At 41.6% G+C, this 21297-nt stretch overlaps 6 protein-coding genes across 6 annotated transcripts; 4 read left to right on the top strand and 2 right to left on the bottom strand.

Moving 5' to 3' along the window:
- Window positions 1–1393: 1393 nt before the first annotated feature.
- BCR41DRAFT_391518 (hypothetical protein) lies at window positions 1394–4486 on the bottom strand (the record flags this gene model as incomplete). The annotated part of the gene is made up of 2 exons (XM_022028364.1): window positions 1394–2770; window positions 2891–4486. 2 exons carry the CDS (start codon window positions 4484–4486, stop codon window positions 1394–1396), a joined length of 2973 nt encoding a protein of 990 aa, XP_021886778.1.
- An 897-nt stretch (window positions 4487–5383) lies between these two features.
- BCR41DRAFT_391517 (autophagy-related protein 22-like protein) lies at window positions 5384–7235 on the top strand (the record flags this gene model as incomplete). Its single annotated transcript, XM_022028363.1, has 3 exons — window positions 5384–5933; window positions 6043–7020; window positions 7114–7235. The coding sequence occupies 3 exons, from the start codon at window positions 5384–5386 to the stop codon at window positions 7233–7235; spliced, it is 1650 nt and encodes a 549-aa protein (XP_021886777.1).
- A 3281-nt stretch (window positions 7236–10516) lies between these two features.
- Window positions 10517–12318, top strand: BCR41DRAFT_382958 (hypothetical protein). The gene is made up of 3 exons (XM_022027400.1): window positions 10517–11125; window positions 11237–11288; window positions 11398–12318. The coding sequence occupies exons 1-3, from the start codon at window positions 10547–10549 to the stop codon at window positions 12150–12152; spliced, it is 1386 nt and encodes a 461-aa protein (XP_021886776.1). The 5' UTR covers window positions 10517–10546; the 3' UTR covers window positions 12153–12318.
- A 1133-nt stretch (window positions 12319–13451) lies between these two features.
- BCR41DRAFT_382957 (hypothetical protein) lies at window positions 13452–15307 on the top strand. The gene is made up of 3 exons (XM_022027399.1): window positions 13452–14255; window positions 14334–14385; window positions 14481–15307. The coding sequence occupies exons 1-3, from the start codon at window positions 13551–13553 to the stop codon at window positions 15149–15151; spliced, it is 1428 nt and encodes a 475-aa protein (XP_021886775.1). The 5' UTR covers window positions 13452–13550; the 3' UTR covers window positions 15152–15307.
- Window positions 15308–15693: 386 nt separating this feature from the next.
- Window positions 15694–17578, top strand: BCR41DRAFT_344543 (hypothetical protein). Its single transcript, XM_022022536.1, has 3 exons — window positions 15694–16415; window positions 16510–16561; window positions 16698–17578. Exons 1-3 carry the CDS (start codon window positions 15720–15722, stop codon window positions 17399–17401), a joined length of 1452 nt encoding a protein of 483 aa, XP_021886774.1. The 5' UTR covers window positions 15694–15719; the 3' UTR covers window positions 17402–17578.
- A 462-nt stretch (window positions 17579–18040) lies between these two features.
- On the bottom strand, window positions 18041–20085 carry BCR41DRAFT_344542 (hypothetical protein). The gene has a single exon (XM_022022535.1). It carries the CDS (start codon window positions 19950–19952, stop codon window positions 18321–18323), a length of 1632 nt encoding a protein of 543 aa, XP_021886773.1. The 5' UTR covers window positions 19953–20085; the 3' UTR covers window positions 18041–18320.
- Between the last annotated feature and the right edge of the window lie 1212 nt (window positions 20086–21297).

Genomic DNA, 21297 nt, shown 5'->3' with positions numbered 1-21297 from the left:
TTTTTTTTTTTTTGCTTGCTAGTGGTAGCTGGAACCAGCAGAAGGAAAAGAAAAGATGTTGTCCGGAGCGCACCACGAGGAGGTGGTCTGGCTTGTCGCGCTCCGTTTATTTTTTTTAACGAGGGAAAACAATGCAAAAAAAAACCCCTCGTACGAAAGAAAAGGGGAGGAAGAAAAAGAGAAAAGGGAGACTAAGCAAGGCTGGGAGCACACCTTGAGTGCCAAAACAGGACACCTCTGGGGCCAACCAGTGGGTGCCTGCAGCGAGAGGAGAGGGAGAAAGAGAAAGGGGAGACTAAGCAAGGCTGGGAGTATACCTTGAGTGCCAAAACAGGACACCTCTGGGGCCAACCAGCGGGTGCCTGCAGCGAAATAAAACTGTGTGGGAAATGAGAAGGGGAGAGTGTGAAGAGTTGAGAAGAGAAGAGAAGAAGAAAGAGAAAAATGGGAAAAAATGTCTTTTATACTGCCGTTGCCACCAAAATAGCAACAAAATCATTAAACGTATACAGAGCGAACGCCGCCAAATCGAGGTCAAATGGAGTACGAATGCTTTTATTTTGAAGATCATGGATTTTGTTCGATTATCGCATCTGAGAAGCTACCAAATGCCTCTGCTAGAGCATGAATGCAAACAAGAGAAGGCAGCTTGTAATGCACAAGACACGCCCATTGCAATCTGGATTTCTTATGCCGCACTATTGTTGTAAAATTAAGTTTGCAATCCATGTTCTGTGCGGCATGGTACGTGCACAGCACAACCTTACACACGACATCACCACACGCCTGTATAACTGACTCCTACTGCTTGTTTATCTTCCTCTTTAAAAAGATATTGCTTTTATGCGAGAACTAGTATAACCGAAGTTATTGAAATTTGAGCTTAAATGTACTGAATCAATCCCTTGGAATCAATCTGTTATATTTCATTATAGCACCCACAGATGCTACGAACTATGGTATCACTGAGTGTAGTCACTTCAAAAGAGTAGATCCGTTAATGCAATCCATTATAACTCTCGAGCATTACTTGGCTACTTTTCAATCCCTATTTTGTCGTTAAGAAGGGAGGGAATGTGTGCTTGACACATACTTATGACATAATGCTTTGTCTCCTGTCCGCAGTACCTGAAGCGTTAAAGAACTAAAATAAAATACTATCGGGGACCGCACACGCTTTTAAAACATTAATGGCTCATGTGGTAGCTGAAAGTATGCAAACTTGCGAGAAAAAAAAAAAAAAAAAAAAAAAAACCTGATTTAGCCGAATCCGTACCTCTAAACCAGATAGCCATTGACTCGTAAAACCATTTAACGGGCAAGGAACATTATAGATCGGAACGTTTATGTTAATCTGTTAGAAAGAAAAAAAAAAAAAAGAAAGAAAGTTTATTTAGCTCTCTGGAGCGCATTCGCTTGTTTTTTTAGATTCTTTTCTTTTCTGCTTATGGTATGCTGCTTGTCGCTCTTGAAACTCACGCTCATCCATCTTCCAGCCGATCCAAATCTTCCCAGTGATACGAGCTTGATGTAGGCTACGCAACGTGCTCGAGTCAACTTGTTGCATGATCATGTTATTGTTCACTTCATCATCACTAAAGCTGTAAAGGTCATCCTCATTACTTTCTTTGATTGCACTGTCATCGTCAGGATACTCCGATATCCCTTTTCCTTTATCATACTCTTTCCTAGTGTCATCGCTATCACAGCCTTCTTCCATGATAGCGGTTAGTATCTCTGACCCTTGTTCATGATAGCCTTCCAGACGGCTTCCGCTAAAATCCCAACAATACACGCCTTCTCTGCCCTCACCAGACCGTTCACAGAGCGTAGCCACGAGTGTCGAATGATCGGCTGTGACTGCAATGTCTAACAGTGTTAGTGGTACTGATATGGAAGTTGACGGAGACACAGATGATTGCGACGGCCGCGTTCTAGCCCTGAGGGATTCACAAACCTGTTGACCCGCTATCGCCGAGTCATCTGCAGGGCTGCTTGAACTAGAGGCAGCATGGTCACCACTGTCATTTAAATGAGTTGACTCCTCAAGGTTACGAGAATCCCAGGTATCTGTGGGTGTAAAGCGGTTGTGCTGACCAACTGACATATCTGACGCGTGTGTTGTAGTTTGGATATGTCTTCCATAACTCGAAACTTTCGATTTCCTGTTGCACCTTTTAACAGTGTCCTCCAGTTGTAGGTTCTCTAGGATCGATGCAATGTTTCCAGCCCGGTACAGGTTCTGTGTCGGTAAACGTGGGATCAGTGAATAGAGTCTTTCGCCCGTCCTTAGATCCCAGACGTTGATGCAACAACTCATATGCTCATCTTCTTCTATTGAGGAAACATCTCGGTGTGAACGCTGGTCTAAATCATTCCAGGCGTCTCGCAGATGGGATCGTTGAGCTGTTGTTTGTTGCTGCTGTTGATACTGGCCACGACCTCGCGCTCTTTCTCCTTGGCTCCATGCTCCACGGCCGCCTGTCAGCAAAAAAAAATCTGTCATACACATTTTCGAAGGTTGATATAGTCCTGGGATCTCATAAACCAGGCTTCCTGTTGCCAAAGAAAATACAAGCACTGATCCAGAAAATTCTGTGGAACATGCCACCAGAGAATCGCCGACACATATATGTTCAATACCAGAAACCCAATAATCCAACCCAGGGGGAGCTGTTGAGGCAATATAGGAGGCAGAATGTATAGTACCATATGAAGAAGACGATGAACCCGGCCCTGGGTGTATATCCCAAACGCAGAGCGTAGAGTCCTATATGTAGTACCATAATTTAAAACAAAATATGGTTATAAATATAGAGTGTGTATAAATTTGGAAAGCAAAAATTAATAATAATGATATAAAGAAATATATAAAGGATTGATAACGTACTGCATTGCCGCAGACCACCACTTTAGAATTCATTCCAACACAAAGCACTCGGCGCCGTCCTCCAGTTTGCCAATGTCGAATGCATTGTTGCTCAGGATCTTGAATTGCCATATCCCAGAGCCTTACGCTACCATCCATATGTCCTGTGACAAGAAGGGAATGAAGGGGCGACGAATAATGGCAAAGGATATCATTTGCGGGCTCAGCACTTGACGAGTTTGTAACAGGCGGTAAATCCGATGATCCTGTCGGCGCAACAGCTTCATGATATATTACATGCTGCTGTTGACTGAGTGGTGCCTGCACCTCTAGTGGGTTTGTTGTTAATGATGTATCTAATATCCCATCAGAATTTCTGTCATGACGAAGCGCAAAGACGACGCGATCATGTTCGAGAGGGTCTTGAGCCATAATATTGGGTCGTTGCCATCCAGCACTATGAACATGCCCTCCTATTGTATGGGGTCCATTGGTATCTGTTGCAGGAAATATAGGGTTTTGTTGATGGGCAGTTGTGCGCTTCTCACGGTAATGAGGGTTGGACCTAATCAGCGCTATTTCAGAGCCACATACAGTAACCGCTGTACAAATCCTGTTTGGTATCAAACTCCGCTTCGGATACCTTGCTAAACTTAGTGCTGTCAGTGCTGATCCTTCATGTTGCAAGCCTACTACAGCTGATGGCTTTCTTTTCTTTAAAATTCTATAAATGCCTCGTTGCGCTGGGGTTGACAATCTACGATAGTACTGGAGCTTTATTGCGTTGTATGTAGAGGTTGATTCAGAGGATGATCCAGCGGGCACTGAGCTAATAGATGAGTGAGAGATATTTCCTGAAAGTGCCTGTGTTGCTGAAGAAAGTGTGGTAATTGAAGGCAGCACGAGTGGACAATAGCCCTTGGCACGCCCTTGATACCAGTTGCTAGTCAATTGGTAGAGCGCCTTCCAGTTCTCCTCGTAATGATCCAGTCGTTGTTCTTCAACATTATCTTCATTATTTTTAGAGTTATCTTGGTCCGGATTCATGATATTTTCCTGTCCTTGATCGTTAGTCTCTATTGATTCGTTTGCTCGCTGTTTGCCTTTCTGATCCGATGTGGATACAGTCTGATTGTCAAGAACAGAAAAAACATTCTCATTTAATCTGGATCCAGAAGTGACGGGTGAATATTGCTGAGTTGTTTTTTCTGATGAGACTTTTTGATAGCTCCTGCCGGAAGCCGTAACATTCAGTAATTGACTATCTCCGCCTTTACAAACGACTGCTTGCTTTTTGTTGCCAGCTACAGTCGCAGACCGAGGAAAGCACAGGCGAAGCTCGCGATCTTTTAAGAAGCCGAGTTTCCATAGACCACGCGCAGCCGTAAAGGAGTAGTCTCGTAATGCTAAGTGTCGCCAGAGATATTGCTGATATCGTTTTGCTAGCAAATACCACCGTCGACAGGTTAGCGTGGCGGAGAGAAAAGTACGGTGATCGAGATGGATAAGAATTAGCAAGATGATTTCAGTTGGCAAATGAGCCGAGAATTCTTTGAGGCTTTGGTCGTATGTCATAGATGTTACATCCTTTGTGTCCATGAAAGTAGATGAAGACATGACATATTATGCTTTGTTAAGATGTGATGTCAGCAATGCAAGAATGACGATGAAGAGTATGAAAGTAAGAAAAATGTCTTGGGCAAAAACTAAAAATAAAGGGTGGGCACATGCCACGTGTTTTCTAGCTGACCTGACGCGTCTTTCAAGCTCTTCATGTTCTAAACACAAAGATAGAGAGTTTTAGTTTTAAATGGCTCAAAAACACATTCCGATGAGTCCTTTGCATAGCATCAACAATGCATTTGCGTCTCTTATATTGATACTATATCAAATGTTACTGATGATGCGTAGGACGCATAGATGAGAAATCGTAGACTGGTTCACTTGCTACGGTTCAACTCTTTGTCAGGTCTGAAAGATTGACTATTTACACCAGCAGAAAAAAGCGTTAGGATATTTAAAATGGAGCGACCCAAGCGCAAAGAAAGGAGGACAAACTTTAAAATGTGGAGAGAGGTCATGCTGCACACCCCCAAACAACTGGCGCTTGACACTCGATGCTTGACGGACATGCTGCTTCTATTCTAAAGCATCGTCAGCTTTGTGGAGCTCTGGTAAAGGATTTCATACTTTTAGATAAGACCGTGAATGGTTTTCGGATGAAATCTGTACAATTCTAATGGAAACAAGAGGGCGAGTTCTATCAGACTAAGCTTTCTTTTGTACCCATTTGTTCTGTTTGTTTGTTTATTGCTCTTGCTTACCATAGAGATGAGTGGACACGACACCTCTCTCCCTTCTATTCAAAACAAAATTTGTCTCCAACCTCCAAGTCAAGTGGTCATTAATACTCTGTTTCTTTCTCTCTTTTTTTTTTTTTTTTTTTTCCTTCTTTCTTTCTTTCTTTCTTTTCTGTTGTGAAGTCACTAAGCCTCTCGCTATTACACAAGGAAGATGGCCGTCGACACTTCAAAGTCGCCTCCGCTATCGAAATTGCAAGGACTTCGCAATCGACTTTTCTATAACGACCCCGCAAATGAAATCGACCTTCAACCACATATTCAGGAGAAGCTCGTCAAGAAATCAGAGCTCTGGGGATTCTTCTTGTTCGGTTTTGGTTATTACTCTTGGGCGAATGTCTGTGCCTCACTTCTACTCCCAATTCTAATCCAAGGGGTTGCACGGGCTGCTTCTAGACTCGAATCGGATCCATCAATTCTCTGTCCAGATTCAGATTCAGATATCCCGGTGGGTGACCGATGCCTAGTACCGTTCGGTTGGATTAGAGTGACACCCACGTCATATGTCTTGATGTTGAATGTAGTGATGGTAATATGCACCATATTCGTCACCTTGGGTGTCTCGGCCTTGGCTGATCATGGTTCAATCTCCAAAAAAATATTGGTTTCCTTTTGCACCACATTATCAGCCATGGCATGTTTATTCTTTATTAGTCCAATGAAACCTGAAATTTGGTGGTTCTGCGGTTTGACCTTTGTGATTGGTAAGCCTAATGCACTAGGCGGCATCTAATGCTGCCTTCACCCACAACTATATTCCCTCGACTAATTCACTTTTTTATTTTTTATTTTTTATTGCGAAATGTTGGAAAGCCGGAATCTTGAACAATGTCACCCTTAATTTTTATGATGCATTGATCCCAAATCTGACCAAATACCATCCCGATGTTGTGCGAGCCAGACTTCGGTCGGGCGAAGACTCTGAGGAATATATTGATGCGAAAGTCAAAGTCCAGACTTTTCTTTCAGGCGGCGCTTCTGGCGCTGGCTATTTAGGCGGGTTGCTCCTTACCATCATTATAGCAATTATCCTTCTGTTTACAAACTCTTCCCTTTTAACTGTGGGTTATTGTCTGGTTTTGGCTGGTGTTTACATTTTTTTCTTTGTGTGCCTCTATACCAAGTTTTCTGTTCAACGCAAGTTCCCTCCTCTACCTCCCGGTTCGAATGTGCTCACATTTGGCTATAAACGCGTTGTCAAGACAGTCCGAAAGGCTCGGAAACTCAAGACACTCTTTTCCTTTTTATGTATTTGGTTGATCCTTGGCGATGGCCTTTTTGCTACTTCCAATATGGTTGTCCTTATTGCTCAGGGCCAGTTGCAACTTGATAGCTCGTCTTTAATTATTGCGGCGCTAATACAGTTCATTTCCGCAGGACTTGGTATCGTCTTCTGGATTTGGATACAAAACTCACGTGGACTGTCTCCACTCAAAACTGTCATCATCAACTCCTGTCTCTTTGGCCTCATCCCAGTATATTGTCTCTTGGGGTTAATTGAGGGTTGCCCCATCGGCTTGAAGCAAGGGTGGGAGCTGTATATGCTTGCTGTATTCTTTGGTGTTTTCCAAGGAGCCATTTACTCCTCAAACCGTGTGGTTTATGCGCAGTTTATTCCATTGGGACATGAAAACGAACTTTTTGCACTCTATGAGATGTCCTCAGTTAGCTCCTCCTGGATTGCACCTTTGGTTTGTACCGCCATCATCGAACGATCAAGCGTTCGCCATACATGGTGGTTCCTAGGATCTCAATTCTTTATACCTGCCTTCATGCTGCTCTTCATTAATGGTAAATTGAAACAGATGGAACAATGACTCGCTCTCGACAGACTTGATATCTATTTTTCATTTCTTAATCGTCTCTTTTTTATATAAATGATAGTGGAAAAGGGTCGATCAGAAGCTACAGCATTTTATAATGCAGAAAAACAGAAAATGACACATCAGTTTGAAAATTATTCTCAAGAGCCAGAACAAGAGGACAATATCTCTAAGAATGTCTAGTCCATTACTTGCTACCTTGTTGGTTTACTTTTTTTTTATAAATTAATAAAGCTTAATAGATATACAGGCACTCCAACAGTGAAAAAAAATGTATGTAAGCAAACAGGAGGAGAATACTGATCAAAAAGTTGATGTGCTTCTTTGTTGTCTGAACATGCCGTCTTGAACGGGGGCGAGAAATATTTTTTTACAAATCTTTGTTTCCTTTTTGTTCGTCAATCACCGTTAGTTGTGTGGTATTCACGAACATGCATCAACAGCTGAAGCGTCTCTTTGATTCCTGTACATGTAGAAACACAATTTGCATCGCGGCGTTTTTTTTTTTTTTTTTTTTTTTTTTTTTTTTGTTTTCTAGACAATTCGAATCAAACAAGAACCAAAAGACAAGCATCTAACGGAGCCTCCAAAAGAAATGTAAACTTCATTTTGCAGACAGCTTCGCCATAGTTATAACAAATCCCTAGGAAAGAAACTCAAACGCGTCGGTATTTATCTCGCTTCTGGTATTGTAAGTTCGCATATCATGTTGAAATCTGTATTTCTTCATGCATATATTTTGGTAATTGATATCGATATCAAATTCACACACACACCAAACGGCCGCCAAAACCAGCACTCTCTCTCGCTCCTGCTCTCCATCCATACACAAAGTGCTGTGCAAGATCATCAACAAGTCACTGAGCAGCAAGAAGAGAGTGATTAAGTAGCTTTTACTTCAAGCAATAAGCACAAACAATAACACCTCTCCTATTTCCTTCATTAATGCCGGAACTGAGAGCCAACGAATGTCTCTGCTTTAATGCAAAAGTACTGGAGTTGTTGAAGCAAAGAACGACGTCTGAACCTATTCTCTGATAAAAAAGAAGAAAGAGGAAAAGACACTTTCTTACTTTTGTTGTTGCTTTTGACAAGGATTTAATCACCTGTTTCACAACCAGTTCCTACACACCAAGTCAAATCTGTCCATGTATTCACTACAGGAATGCAGTGGTATAAATTTGTGTAGAGTATTTCCATGCATACTCTGCAGTCAAATGCTCCCTATTCAAACTCCCTATATATAGTTCGATGTCGAGAAAACTAACGAAGATATGAGTTGCGCTGAGTTTTCCTTGTAGGAGGACAAAAAAGTGAAAAAATACTCACTTTTCTGGGTATGTGTACCTGTCTGAACAGACCCTAATTGACATTCTCTAGGCGAACGAAGATATCAAGCAGCTACTAGAGTGCATTCTACCTCTTGACAGCCCTTCCGAGACCGCAATATTGGAATGTCTACAGGGAACAAAAGGAGGACATCGCATGGTACATGCTCCCTGCAGTCACAAAACAAAGATATAACTTGGTTCAAACTCAAAGGAACGATTTCTACCACCAGCTTTGCTCTGAATCTACTCGGTTATAACACAACCCAGACGAAGAGACAGCGGCAGTCTGACGTAGATTAAGAAGACCCCAGCCAAGGATTGGAGCTTTCTCAAGGATTCCCCGACACGACGTGTTCAAAGGCAAGGCGCACATGACGTTAGACACAAGCATTGGGTGCCGGCACACCCACAAAAAATCTGTAAGTTCTGTTTATTTTCGTCTCCTGTAGCCTTCTACCTAATCTTTTGCCCATGGATTTCTGGACTAACTCTAAAACCTTACAGATCGACAGATGGACTCCATATAGACGACTGTTCGTTGTGGGAGCGTTGAAAGTATGCGGAAAACGGGAATCATTTATGTTTTTACAAGCAACAGACGTAGCTTCAAAAAGCTCGCCTTCAAGGAACAAATCCTATATCCTTCGTTGCTCAAAAGAGGCAATGCTGCCTTTCCTGTGCCCCAAAGCACGCCACAATCCTATTGAAGCGTTCAGCAACATTATTCGCCTCATGGTTTGAGGATTAACAGACTTTCAGTCAAGTTTTATTGTTTTGAATAATACAGTTAATCCAGTCCATTTTAAGTAGTCCCTCTGGATGGCAGCTATTCAGGGGATGCTATCCAATTCCGCTAAATATGGTTAAATTAAGGTAGATTTGGAAAACCAATAAGCATCGAACAGTTGTCGTAGATTATGATGGAGTCGCTTGATGGTTGATAACCATATCATGGACACTGTAGAAGATGCCTCCATCCTCATCCTGCTTCAATGGCGGTCATTGCACTTACAGACTGAAGCTTCGACCAAATGAGCATTTTTCAAATTGATGGATGTATCCTTAGGTATTTTAAGTTCCATTAAACTTTGTAGTTTCCCAACAAACTCTAGGTTTCTTCACGCGTCCTTTCTTGTTGCCTAGGCATTTATTTATCCTAAGGCCCCCTAAACTTCGTTTGATTGCCTTGTATGCCAGTGGGCTCATTTGGTATATGGCAGACCCTTTCAAATGGCTGCTAGATTCATTGATATTATCTATTTGAAAACCACACGGATACAGCATGCCGGTCACTTCCGCTGAATGAGAAGAAAAAAAGATCTCGCATACTTTCAAAAGCTGGAAATAGCCTTTTTTCATCATCTTCATAACATAAATGCTAGTCCTTTATATTCGCCTCTTTTTTTCATCTTTCCTGCTTTGCTCTGTGTCATGCTAAAAGAGTGAGCTTTGCCATATGCATGTTCATATATATATATATATATATATCTATATCATGATCTCTGTAGGCATTTGCGCCTATGCGGACGTAAGCGACTGTTTTATTATTCGGAGAAACTTGAGCCTGCAGGGGCACAGTCAAGGAGACGGAACTTAAACAACACCTCCGCCCTGCGGTTGAGGAATTTCCCGTTGCCCAACAGAAAAAGTAGCAGGTTATAAAGTCGATTTTAACGCTTTAATGACAGATGAGTGAAGATACTGCAGTACCACAATGGAGACAAGCATAAAAAATAAAAAAAAAAAATAAAAAAAAAAATAAAAATAAAAATAAAAAAAAAAATAAAAAAAAAAAATAAAAAAAAAAATAAAAAAAAAAAATAAAAAAAAAAAAGAAAGAATGAAAGAAAAGAAAAGTGAAATTCTTTTTTTTGTCATCATGGCTCAACGCATGTGGATTATACAGCCACAACTGATCAGGTAATAAAATGATGAACATGGAATCTTGGATCATCTTAATTATTTTCCTCTTTCCGTCTTTTCCAGGCACATCGCACTCCATTCCAACCTTTCTGAAGTCAGCGGGACGGCGCAGTCCAATTGCAGTCACAGCACTCACACTTCACTTCGTTTCACATGTGGATTCTCTCTTTATTTTTATTCTCATTTCTCAACGATGGTTTATTCGTGCAGGGTCAAGTCGCTCCAAAGGATGCGGCAGAAATGGCCTTTGCACGTCTCGGCTCAAGACTCTATATCCAAGGTGGTGAATATATGCTCACTCAATCGCAAAAGGAACCTACGTCCCAGTTCTTCTCTTTAGACCTCTCCACATCCTGGCCTGTCAGCAATGTACCATGGCAGGCTCATACTGATGGGCCAGGCTTCCGTCTTGCGACTGCAACAGGATCACCCAACAATCAGACGTTTTACGAGTATCTTGTGAATGGCAATAATTTATATGTCTATCAGATCAATGTTGAAAGCCCCAATGTTGGCTGGAATGTCACGTCGACAGCTCCTCCTGAAACTCTCCAGCAAGGAATTCGTCCTGTTCTCGATCCAAGAACTGGGCTTGTTTACATTGCTGGGACGCAATATCTATGTGTGCTCAATCAAGCCACGCTTACGTGGCAACACACTACGATCCCTCCATTTATGCTGATACAACGGTATTATGGTGGAGGTGTTTATAATAATGCTAGAAAGTCTATTATGTATCATGGAGGATACAATAATTTTTGGGACTCAAGCACTTATATCACAGAGTACTCTATTGATATTGGTCGTTGGTCAAATTATGTAGGTGTCTAATGTATGATCACTTTTCCATGTCTCCACACCTTTCACTGAGTTCTACCCACATTCATAAATCCATTGCTGAATAACAGTTTCCTCAAAACATTATTCTAGACTACACATGGTGATATTCCGAGCCCAAGGTCTGATCATTGTATGGCTATCGGTAAGCTGCGTCCTTTATTTCATAGGTCGAAAAGGAGTCACCTTCATATTACGTCTACTGGCGGCTTCCCTACGTGCCTTCTACTCATTTCCAGCTTGTTTATCAATAGATGAGAGTGGTACCAAGATTGTTGTTTTTGGAGGCCGTGTTCCATTAAACCCCACCTCAAGCCTGCCTAGTGATAGCACTTTTTCTGGGGATTTGTACGTATTGGACATTGCCTCAAGAGCCTGGAGAAAAGGAGCCAGCTCGCCTGTCAGACGCGGTTATGCAGCATGCATTGTTGTTGGGGACCAATTTGTGGCATGGGGCGGGCATGACGAAAGTATAATTGCATCGGGACCACCCATTGTGTTCGACTTGACTTGGTTTAGATGGGTTGACAACTACAAAGCTCCAAGCTACTATCAATCCTCTAAACCATCTTCCAGTTCATCTAAAACACAGATGCCCTCCATTACTCAATCGTCTCCTATTCCAGCACACAAACCTTCGGCCACCGACGTGGGAGCCATTACGGGAGGGGTTGTGGGGGTGCTAACTGTGATTGGTATTACAGCAGGTGCGCTAGTGTATAAGCGGCGGCAGAGGAAGAGAGAAGGATATGAGCTTAACCAAATGATAATCGAGCAGGATGATTTTAATTCAGGTGATAGTGCCAGTGGGTCGCTCCTAACAAACCAATTGACAGCCCACAAGCCAAATGCAAACCTGAGGGATCAACTTGAGCATCATATCAAGGCTGAGGTTATCTGCCATCAAAATCAGAACCAACCCGGTAACCCTCAAGTGATGCCCTCGACAAGGGCTCGCAACCCTCAAGCACCAATCCGTTTAGGAGGAGATCCTCAAGGATTGCCCTGATGCTGTACATTATACCCCATAAACTTCGACCTTCTTGAGAATGAAAGAGTTGCGGTAATAGCCACATAGGTACAATTAAACAATAGCATTAATGTTATGTACTGATACAGATAGCTCAATTAGTTTATAATATCCTCATCCCAAGAAGATCTATCGAACGTAATGGTATCTACAAAATGATTTTTATTGAATTTGAGCCCTCAGTTCGAGTCTACAGTTTGGAAGCTTTTTTTTTACACGCGGCATTGGTAGTCTTTGAAAAGAGGATATTAGCAACTATTGTTTCAGATTCATTTAACGGCTCCACTTGCGAATGATCCATCTACCTGCTTACTTTAGACCCATCATGCTCAGGAGTCGACAGCATACATTAGAGGGCGGCTAATTGATCCAAAGAACAGAGCAGTACATGGACAAGCCGCTTTTTGTCAAAGGATTGAAGACACTCGTTCGATACCCATCTAGAAGACGTTTGGATCGACATACATGTGACATAAAGATAAAGGCCTTGGACAGCGCTGAATGGGACAATGACATTGAGTTTGGACATTCAAGAATCTCTATTGAGAATAATATTGAATAGAAGGCTGAAGAGAACATGACACAGCAACAGATACTGTTGGGACGACGTGAACTAACTGAAAGAACTATTAAATACCTGAATGGAATCCTTATCAGGAATATAAATGATCGCAGTGGGCACCACCGCCCAATCATCTTTTATTATATTCACTGATATCGATGAGTATTCATTAACTAAATACTGACAGCTTTGTGGCTCGACAGGTGCATTCGCCTCAAATTAGAGTTTGTCGTCAGAGATCTAAAAGACCCTTTCGGCATGAATCAAAGTTAATGCGTGCTGTGAACATCAGGGCGTAGCAAGGGCGAATATTCATCAGATTACAGGGTCTGATTCACAGCCACAGCTGGAAGAAAATTGTCAATTAAAAAAGGAAAGAAAAGAAACGAGCCCTTAGAATTAATGCATACGAGATGCACCAGATTATCGAGGTTACCTTGTTCTGTAATACTAGAATGAGTGAATACTATGCGATAGAATGAACATTAGACACATTTCCAGGCACTTTCCTTGGTTGTCACTAAAAGTACAAATGCACATACTGTTTTCAATATCACAATTCAATTACCGTGACACATGCACACATGGCTCTGATATCAGTTGAGTACTTGTGGTCTAAGCAACTGTAGTCAAAAATGCCCAATGAGCAAAGAGCACATCGCCGTTCTCATGTCATGGCATGATCATCTTGATTACTTATTTTTTTCCTACTGTCCATTCCTCGGATTGAAAGGCTTCGCCATCAGTCTCTTTCAGAGCGGCGTCCACACAATCCTGCTGCCAGTCTTTTTTTTTCTTTTTTTTTTCTGTTTATCATGGCTTATGACAATTCATTCCCTTTCACTGTTAACCCGACACTTTTGATACCTCTACTATGCTCCTTATTTGTATCCTTCAATAATACCCCGCTCTTATTCGCACAAGGCCAGGTCATCCCTGTTGCGAATACACAAATGCCCTTTGTCCGAGTTGGCTCGAGGTTGTTTGTACCGGGTGGCCCGCAGAATTCCAATAGTGGCTCATATTTCGCTTTGGAACTCTCAAAGTCTTGGTCTGTTGACACAGCAGTTTGGACGGCCCATGATTTCGGACGTTTTGTTAACGAAAAGACGTATTATGGTGTGGGTGATAACCAAATGCTTTATATGTTCCCTATTGATGGCGTCGAGGATTACCGAATCGACCTCACAGACCCAAATGCGAAATGGAGTGTTATGAAGACAACTGAGCCCTTGGAGTGCGCCATTTATATTCCAGTCATCGACCCAAGGACTGGATTGATCTATAGTGCTTCAAGTAATCTCTATGGTGAGAGCATATGCGTCTTTGATCGATCTACACAAACATGGAAACTCAGCCAGGTCAGCAATGGCACATTAGCCGAGCGGAATTATGACGGTGCAGTTTACAACAGTGCTAGGAATTCTATCATGTTTGGCTACAGATCAAAAACACAGGGCGTTGTAATAGCAGCGCACATTACAGAGTATCTTATCGATAGGAATTCCTGGTCCTATTATGTGAGTGTTTTTCTTTTTTCCTAAAAAATCGAGTCGACAAAGTATATGACTAAAACATAAAATCTATTCATATTCTAGTTTGTAAAAGGACAAACTCCTACCGAAAGAAGAGCAAACTGCATGGCCATCAGTAAGCTACTCAGCTTCTATTTTGATTTTGATTTTTAATATAACGTATAAATATCAATAGCGTTGGCTAATGGATATCCTATTTCTCATCATTAGATGATGACGCATCCAAGATTGTTGTCTTTGGAGGCCACACCCTTAACGCTGACATTTCCAGTGCCACTTATTCTTCAGAAATATTTGTATTGGATGTCAATTCAAAAGAATGGAAAAAAGGACCTAATGCAAATGAGCCACGAGGATATGCTGCTTGTACTCTTGTTGGGGATCAATTTGTGGTCTGGGGTGGAGAGAGAAATAGAGCCGAAGCTCCCTTCGGATCAGTCTTAGTATTTGATTTAACCCAATTCGCATGGGTCACAACTTACAAGGCTCCAAGCTATCTACAATCGCTTGAACCTACCATCATATCGTCCACAGGGTCTCAGGGACCTTCATATACAACACTACCTGGTCCGACAAGTGAGCCTTCGACTATGAGCATTGAAGTGGTCATTGGGAGTGTAGCAGGAGCCTCGGCACTAATAGCCCTCATCGGTGGCATGCTCTTTTACATACGACGGCGAAAGAGGAGTGAAGTGTGTGAAATAGTTGATGGGAAGATTGAAATCGAAGATTGTTACTCTACCAGTATACCCGAATTTGAAGGGTGTGACAAGATTGAATACGCCTTTAGTGGTAATCGTCAACCTTTTACTTCCCAGACTGCAAAAGTTACACATAGCTCTCGTGAGCAAAACTACCGGAAGAAGGGATCCCAGCTGTAGCCATTTTTTTCTTTTATCCTTGCCAGTAGATCGTTCTCTGGAAGAATGATTTTAGGCTGGCTTGCTGAAGTACGAAAACTCCAATAGCATAGACATATCCATGTACATTACAAATAATTACATTTTACACAAAAACCATCATAAAAAGTAAAAACGGAAGCTGAGCTTCATCTATACATGTACATGTGAAATAAGACCAAGAGCCCGGGTTTTGCTTCTGCAACATGGCTCCAATAATAGTGCCATTCAAATATCAAAACAAAAAATGTGACATTTGCCTAAAAAGGCAAATGTCATGACTTTTCGACTATTGCGTTCGCAGATGGCAAATTTGTTTTGATATTTGAAGGACGCTAATCAAGGTTACAAGATTATATGCATTGCATGGTTACACATGTTGGTTAGGGAAGGTTCGCTCTATCATAGTAGTTGAGAGCTCATTCACACACATACATTCTGTCTTCTTGTCATCCTCTTTTTCAGGCACATGCAGTAGTTTCTTTCTCATTCCATCTCGCATTCTTTTTTTTTTTTTTTTTTTTTTTTTTTTCTTGAAGCTTTCTCTAAGATGGCTTATCGAATTTTCTTCAGGATGGCTTATCATACTTTCCCACTTCTATTTTTCTTTTGCTTCTTATTCTCACCCCTCTGGAATGTCTTAACAATTCAGGCACAAAACGCTCCCGCAGCCAATGGACATCCCGTATATGCTCGCATCGGCTCAAAGCTCTTTGTCCAGGGTGGTTCACACCTCGAAAAAAACAGCAAGTTTTACTCTTTAGACCTCTCAACGTCCTGGTCTGTTGATAAAGCTCCTTGGACACTCCAAAACTTTGGAGTCTTCCCAAGCGATCCAGGATACACCGGTGTGGCTGATAATCACACTCTTTACGTGTTTAATGGAGCAGGCTATATCAGCTATCATGTCAACTACAGTAACCCTAATGGAAAATGGAACATACTGAAAACAGTTGAACCCCTGGATTGCAATCTCTACTCTCCAGTTTTGGACCCAAGGACAGGGCTGATCTATAGTGCTTCTGCTACTGATGTCGGCAACTCCGTATGTGTGTATAATTCGACTACTCGAGTCTGGAAATATAGCTATGATATCCTCAACGGTACATTGGATGATGACAATTACGATGGTGCTGTTTATAATAGCGCTTCAAAGTCCATCCTGTTTGGATACAGACGTTACGAGGACGAAGCGTTGCTGTACCTCACAGAATACGTAATCGACTTGAATGCATGGATACAGGTTGTAAGTGAAAGGAAGTACATTCTTTTACTAAGAAAAAAAAGGATCTCTGAAGTATTAAGGTCTCTTCGTTACTGATTCGAAAATGTGATTTTAGCCTGTAACTGGACAATCTCCAACCAAAAGAGGATTTAACTGCATGGTCATCAGTATGTCAAGCCCTTTCGTACAAAGTTACTGGTCCATGGTTGATTCAACGAAGAGCTTTTGTGAGTTCTTTCTACTAACATTCAACCAATTCCTTGTTATTGTGATTCGCGCTATTATGTTACTGTACTACGATAGATGAGGATGCCACCAAGGTCGTTGTTTTTGGCGGCCGCACCCCCAAACCTGATGATCCTTTACATCTTTATGTTTATTCTCCAGAGATATTTGTGTTGGATCTCAAAACGAAAGTATGGAAAAAAGGACCCAATGCGCCTGAACCGCGCGCCTATCCTGCTTGTGCCTTGGTTGGAGATCAATTCATCGCTTGGGGAGGTGAACATACTACGACTGAGCTTGCAACAATCGCTGTATTTGACGTGACCAAGTTTGCATGGGTCAAAAACTTTACAGCTCCCAGCAAGCCACCATCTACCACAGCTTCTTCTATGGATCCTTCTACAGCATCTCAAATGCCTTCATCTACACCCACATCGTTATATCCAGAACAGGAAAGCGAATCTTCAGTCACCAATGTTGGAGCCATCGCAGGAGGGATAGTGGGAGCCTTAGCCCTTGTAGCAATTGCTGTAATTGCATTGATCTACAGGCGACGAAAAGAACAGGAGGAGAAGACAGAAAATTATGACCATTTTGATGGCAAGGTCATTGAGCAAGGAAACGCTTCCAGTATGAGTCAAAGCCCGCCTGCATATGAAGGATGCGACAAGATCGAGCTCCCCTTCACTGGCCACACTCATCCTCATGCCTCTCAGACTATGGCATCAATGTCTACACACACTCTTCATGACCAACATTCTCTGAGACAAAATCCTCAGTAGCCGCTCTTCTTTTACACATGGTACAGTGAATTGTCCACTATACGGACAGCTCCTGTTAAAAGAACGTATAGAACACAAAAACCCCTGCAATAGCTGTATACTTCCCTATACTCGTGTACAAGACATGTTAAATAATAATAAACACTATCTACGATACCATACTAAGATGCCACCAATACAACTTTAGCATCCTGAACGTACGTTCTCATCTGGAGGGATTTTCTAAGCAGATTGTCTACAGTAGTTTGTGGAAAGGGCTCTCTTTCTAAGCGAGACGCGTCGATCCTACATTCCTCCCTAGAAGTCATTGTGTATGCAAGCCATGGCGTAGTCTTCAATTGACATATATTTCTGTTGACGGCGTGGATTATTCTCTCGCATTTTCAATCGTTGCATTCACGAACCAGGCAAATCCAGATTCGAAAATAAAAAATTAAAATAAAATAATATAAAATTCTTTCCAAGTCGATCTATTGGCTCAGGTTATTGAAGTAGTCAGTGGACACAGTTCAGCAATACAGCATATTGCTCATCTCACGGGAGATGGGAATCCATCTTAATGATTAGAGTCTCGGAGAGCTCTTTTTAAAGCGTCAGAAATCACTACCTTGATAATTGCTATAACTTTCAATTTATAATCGTCAGTTTATAATTTAATCTAATCTAATTGTATCTATATAAAATCTATGCTGTTCGTGCTATTGTATTCATGTCTGTCTGAAATCCTGTAGTCGTGCAGTCTATATGCCACTGTTCATTGTATATATGTATAAGCCTTTTCCTTTTTTCTAACTTCTTGAGCTTGCTCATGGCTTCTAAATTTTGGGAATGTCTGTCGGTATCTTGAGCATTGAAACTGGAGATTGCGAGACCCCAGTATATTACTTTCTGCTGATGCTAATCGTTCTGGGACCACAGCTCACATTGTTCTCCAACTCTTGGACCCTCGCCAGTTGGTGATGATCCATGTCACATCCTCAGGTTGCATTAGTTTATGGTTGTCATCTATGAATTCAAATCGATCCAGATTCCTTAGGTTGATTAGCTCGTCCAGACCTGCCCTTAGCCTCAAGTCCAGTGTCCGTTTCCCCTCGTATCCTGAACTGTAATAACCTTTCAAATCGAGATATTGTAGTTGGGTCAATTTGCCTAGCTGTTTAAACACAGCGCGTTGCTTTGCCATGCCTTCTGCTGTCTCCCGATCAACATCAGCCTCAAGGTAGATGCTCAACTTGACAAGATCAGTACTGACCCACTCTGAGCCATTGGCGATTTCTGTCACTGTGATTTTAGGTGCGGTCAGTTGCTTTAGGGATGGACAATTGGATAAGATCGTTTGAACAATACCATCCGTCCTAAAATTCCGTACATTGAATGCCATTGTCTCGACTGTCTCACAGAGCCTCCGCAGCCTTTTCTCTTGCACCATGTGTCCATTATTCAATGCCAATTGTTTGTCTGCTAGCAATTCACGCATAGAGAGTGGACCGAAATCACAACATGGGACATCCAGTCGTTTTAGTTCAGTCGTTTGTCTGAGAAGTACCGCCATATCCTTGTCTTTTATAGTCATCGTTGGGATAGATAGATCTGACAAATTTACCAGCGTATAGGGTTGTTGAAGGAAAACTGCCCTGTAGAAGTCACTATATGCTTGTTGAAAAGGTTGGTCGCTTAGGTTGAAAACATCGAATGTCAATGCATACAATGTAGGACATCTCCGAGCCAACATACCAAAGCAATATGCTGATGTGTATGGATATGGAGGGCGGATTATTAAGACGCCCCTAAGATTGAGCGTACGCATATTCGGGAAAATATATTTGTCGTTGTTATCGGTGTTAACAATGTTGTCGACGGTGACAGTGGTACTGTCAGTGTTATTGGTATCATCAGTGTTGCCGCTGCTATCAGTGTTGCCGCTGCTATCAGTGTGATCACTGCTATCAGTGTCTCCGCTGCTACCGGTGTTGCGGGGTAAGAAATCGGTAGGTAGCTGAGAGATTGATACTGTACGCAAGTCCAAGCGCTTAACTTTCTTGCAAACCTGAAGGAACAGGTCGACTTGATCATTGCCTATTTGAATATTGAAAACATCCAAGTAATTGAGATTGGTGCATTCCAGTAGTGCCTCCCAGAGCTCCCGTGAGCTCGAATTGCTGCAGCAAAAGCCAGTGATCGTGGAGCTGTGGGTCTTGAGAAGGCTCGAAATGTGACTCAGTTCGGACGGATGCCATGACGTTGATGATCTCGCCCAGTACTCGACAAATCGAAGACGATCGCAACCTTGTAATGACTTGAATTCCTCTGGGAAGGAATAACGGAAGGTAAGCTCCTCAATATATTTCTTGTGGTTCTGGAGTGCTTCTTCATTAGGATAATCAATCTGATCCTCATAACGAGATCCAAGGACGATCCTTTTCCATATGGACTTTAGCAGTGTATTGTGAAAAGCCTTGGAGACGCGGAGACAGCTTGGGATATCTTTTCGATCGAGGAAGTCGCCTACAAGCGAGAGGATTTCTGGAATGTTCAACGGATTCAACTTCATGGTGTTTGTAATGTGGAGAGATGATGATGAAAATGAGGTGATGAATGGGAGATGGGAGTAGCTCTTTTATATGCAGGCCACTCAGTCAAAAAATAAACTTTAATAACTTAAAAACTTTAAAATTTGGCCCAACTTGCAGAGACCAAAAAATTTCTCATTTCCCCTGAAATGAGGCTGCCTAGATCTGATAAGTCTTCTTTTGCTTGAATATATTTTTATCACGATATTTCCCGACAAAGATAATCATGTTGAGCGTACTAAAGCCACGTGGTGACACATTTGAGTAAAAAAAAAAATCCCTCATGGAGATATACTAACAGCAAATACATGAATGAAAGGCCGCTATCAATAAAGTGAATGTTGTGCTGAAGAAAAGTATACAGTATACTGAAGATGAAGAGGAATGGTAAAAGGATGAAATGTGAAATCAACTTTTAGTCAGTTTTTAATCCCTCCAGAGTAACAAGGTAGTACTAAAAAAGAATTGTCCCACGACTTTCTTTGAATGGGTGCTCAAGCTCTCAGCTGCGCCTATGATTGACAGAAAAACAACGTTCATCAAATCACCCTGCCAGTCAATTTGCCCAATTTTTTCTCTGCAATCCTATCGCTTGATGAGCGTCACTTAGGAATAATAAACGCTCCAGTGATTTTTTTTAGATCTACAAGCTCATCTGGTCCAGCAGAAATGATTTCGTCTTCTCATTGAGATGGAACAGCCATTTGAATCTCCTCTCTTTCTGTTAAGTTTAAGACATTGATGAATGAAAAATTATAATTGTCTTTCGCATCCCGTCAAATGTCAAATGTCAAATGTCAAATGAAATGAAATGTTTATTGAGAAAATATCGCATAGCCGCAAAAGTCTCTTGTAATTATGCAATTCATCTATTACTTCTACCATTTCTGATCAAGCTCTTTCTCTCAGTATAATCATTCAAGAACAGATCCATTTATACCATTCACGATTTCTGTTATTGTCAAGTCTTATTATTATCCCACCATCATGATACTCATGACCTCGATCGAATCACAGAATTGACTTGTTTGTTCCATTTTTGCCTCATTTCTCAGAATCCATCCAACAGTCCTCCGCTGTCTGGTAATAGTTCCTGAGGAAGCCCAAAAATGGAACCTAAGATCAAAAAAAAAAATAGGATACGAGTTATTTGCTGAAATATAATGACTATGTTTCCCCATCACTTATCAAAGGATCTAATTAAACATAGATTCTCAAGTTGTGCAAAATATATAGATACTCTCAGCTTTTGTGATAATGCCATTATACATATGGTGCATCGTGCAAACTCAAGGGTTTCGAATAAGCTCAAAAGAACAGACCGAC

This window comes from Lobosporangium transversale, assembly GCF_002105155.1.
Source record: "Lobosporangium transversale strain NRRL 3116 chromosome Unknown BCR41scaffold_1, whole genome shotgun sequence".
In the NCBI taxonomy this organism is placed as follows: Eukaryota; Fungi; Mortierellomycota; class Mortierellomycetes; order Mortierellales; family Mortierellaceae; genus Lobosporangium; species Lobosporangium transversale.
Note: the sequence above shows the minus strand (reverse complement) of the source record. Positions and strands in the feature narration are given on the sequence as shown.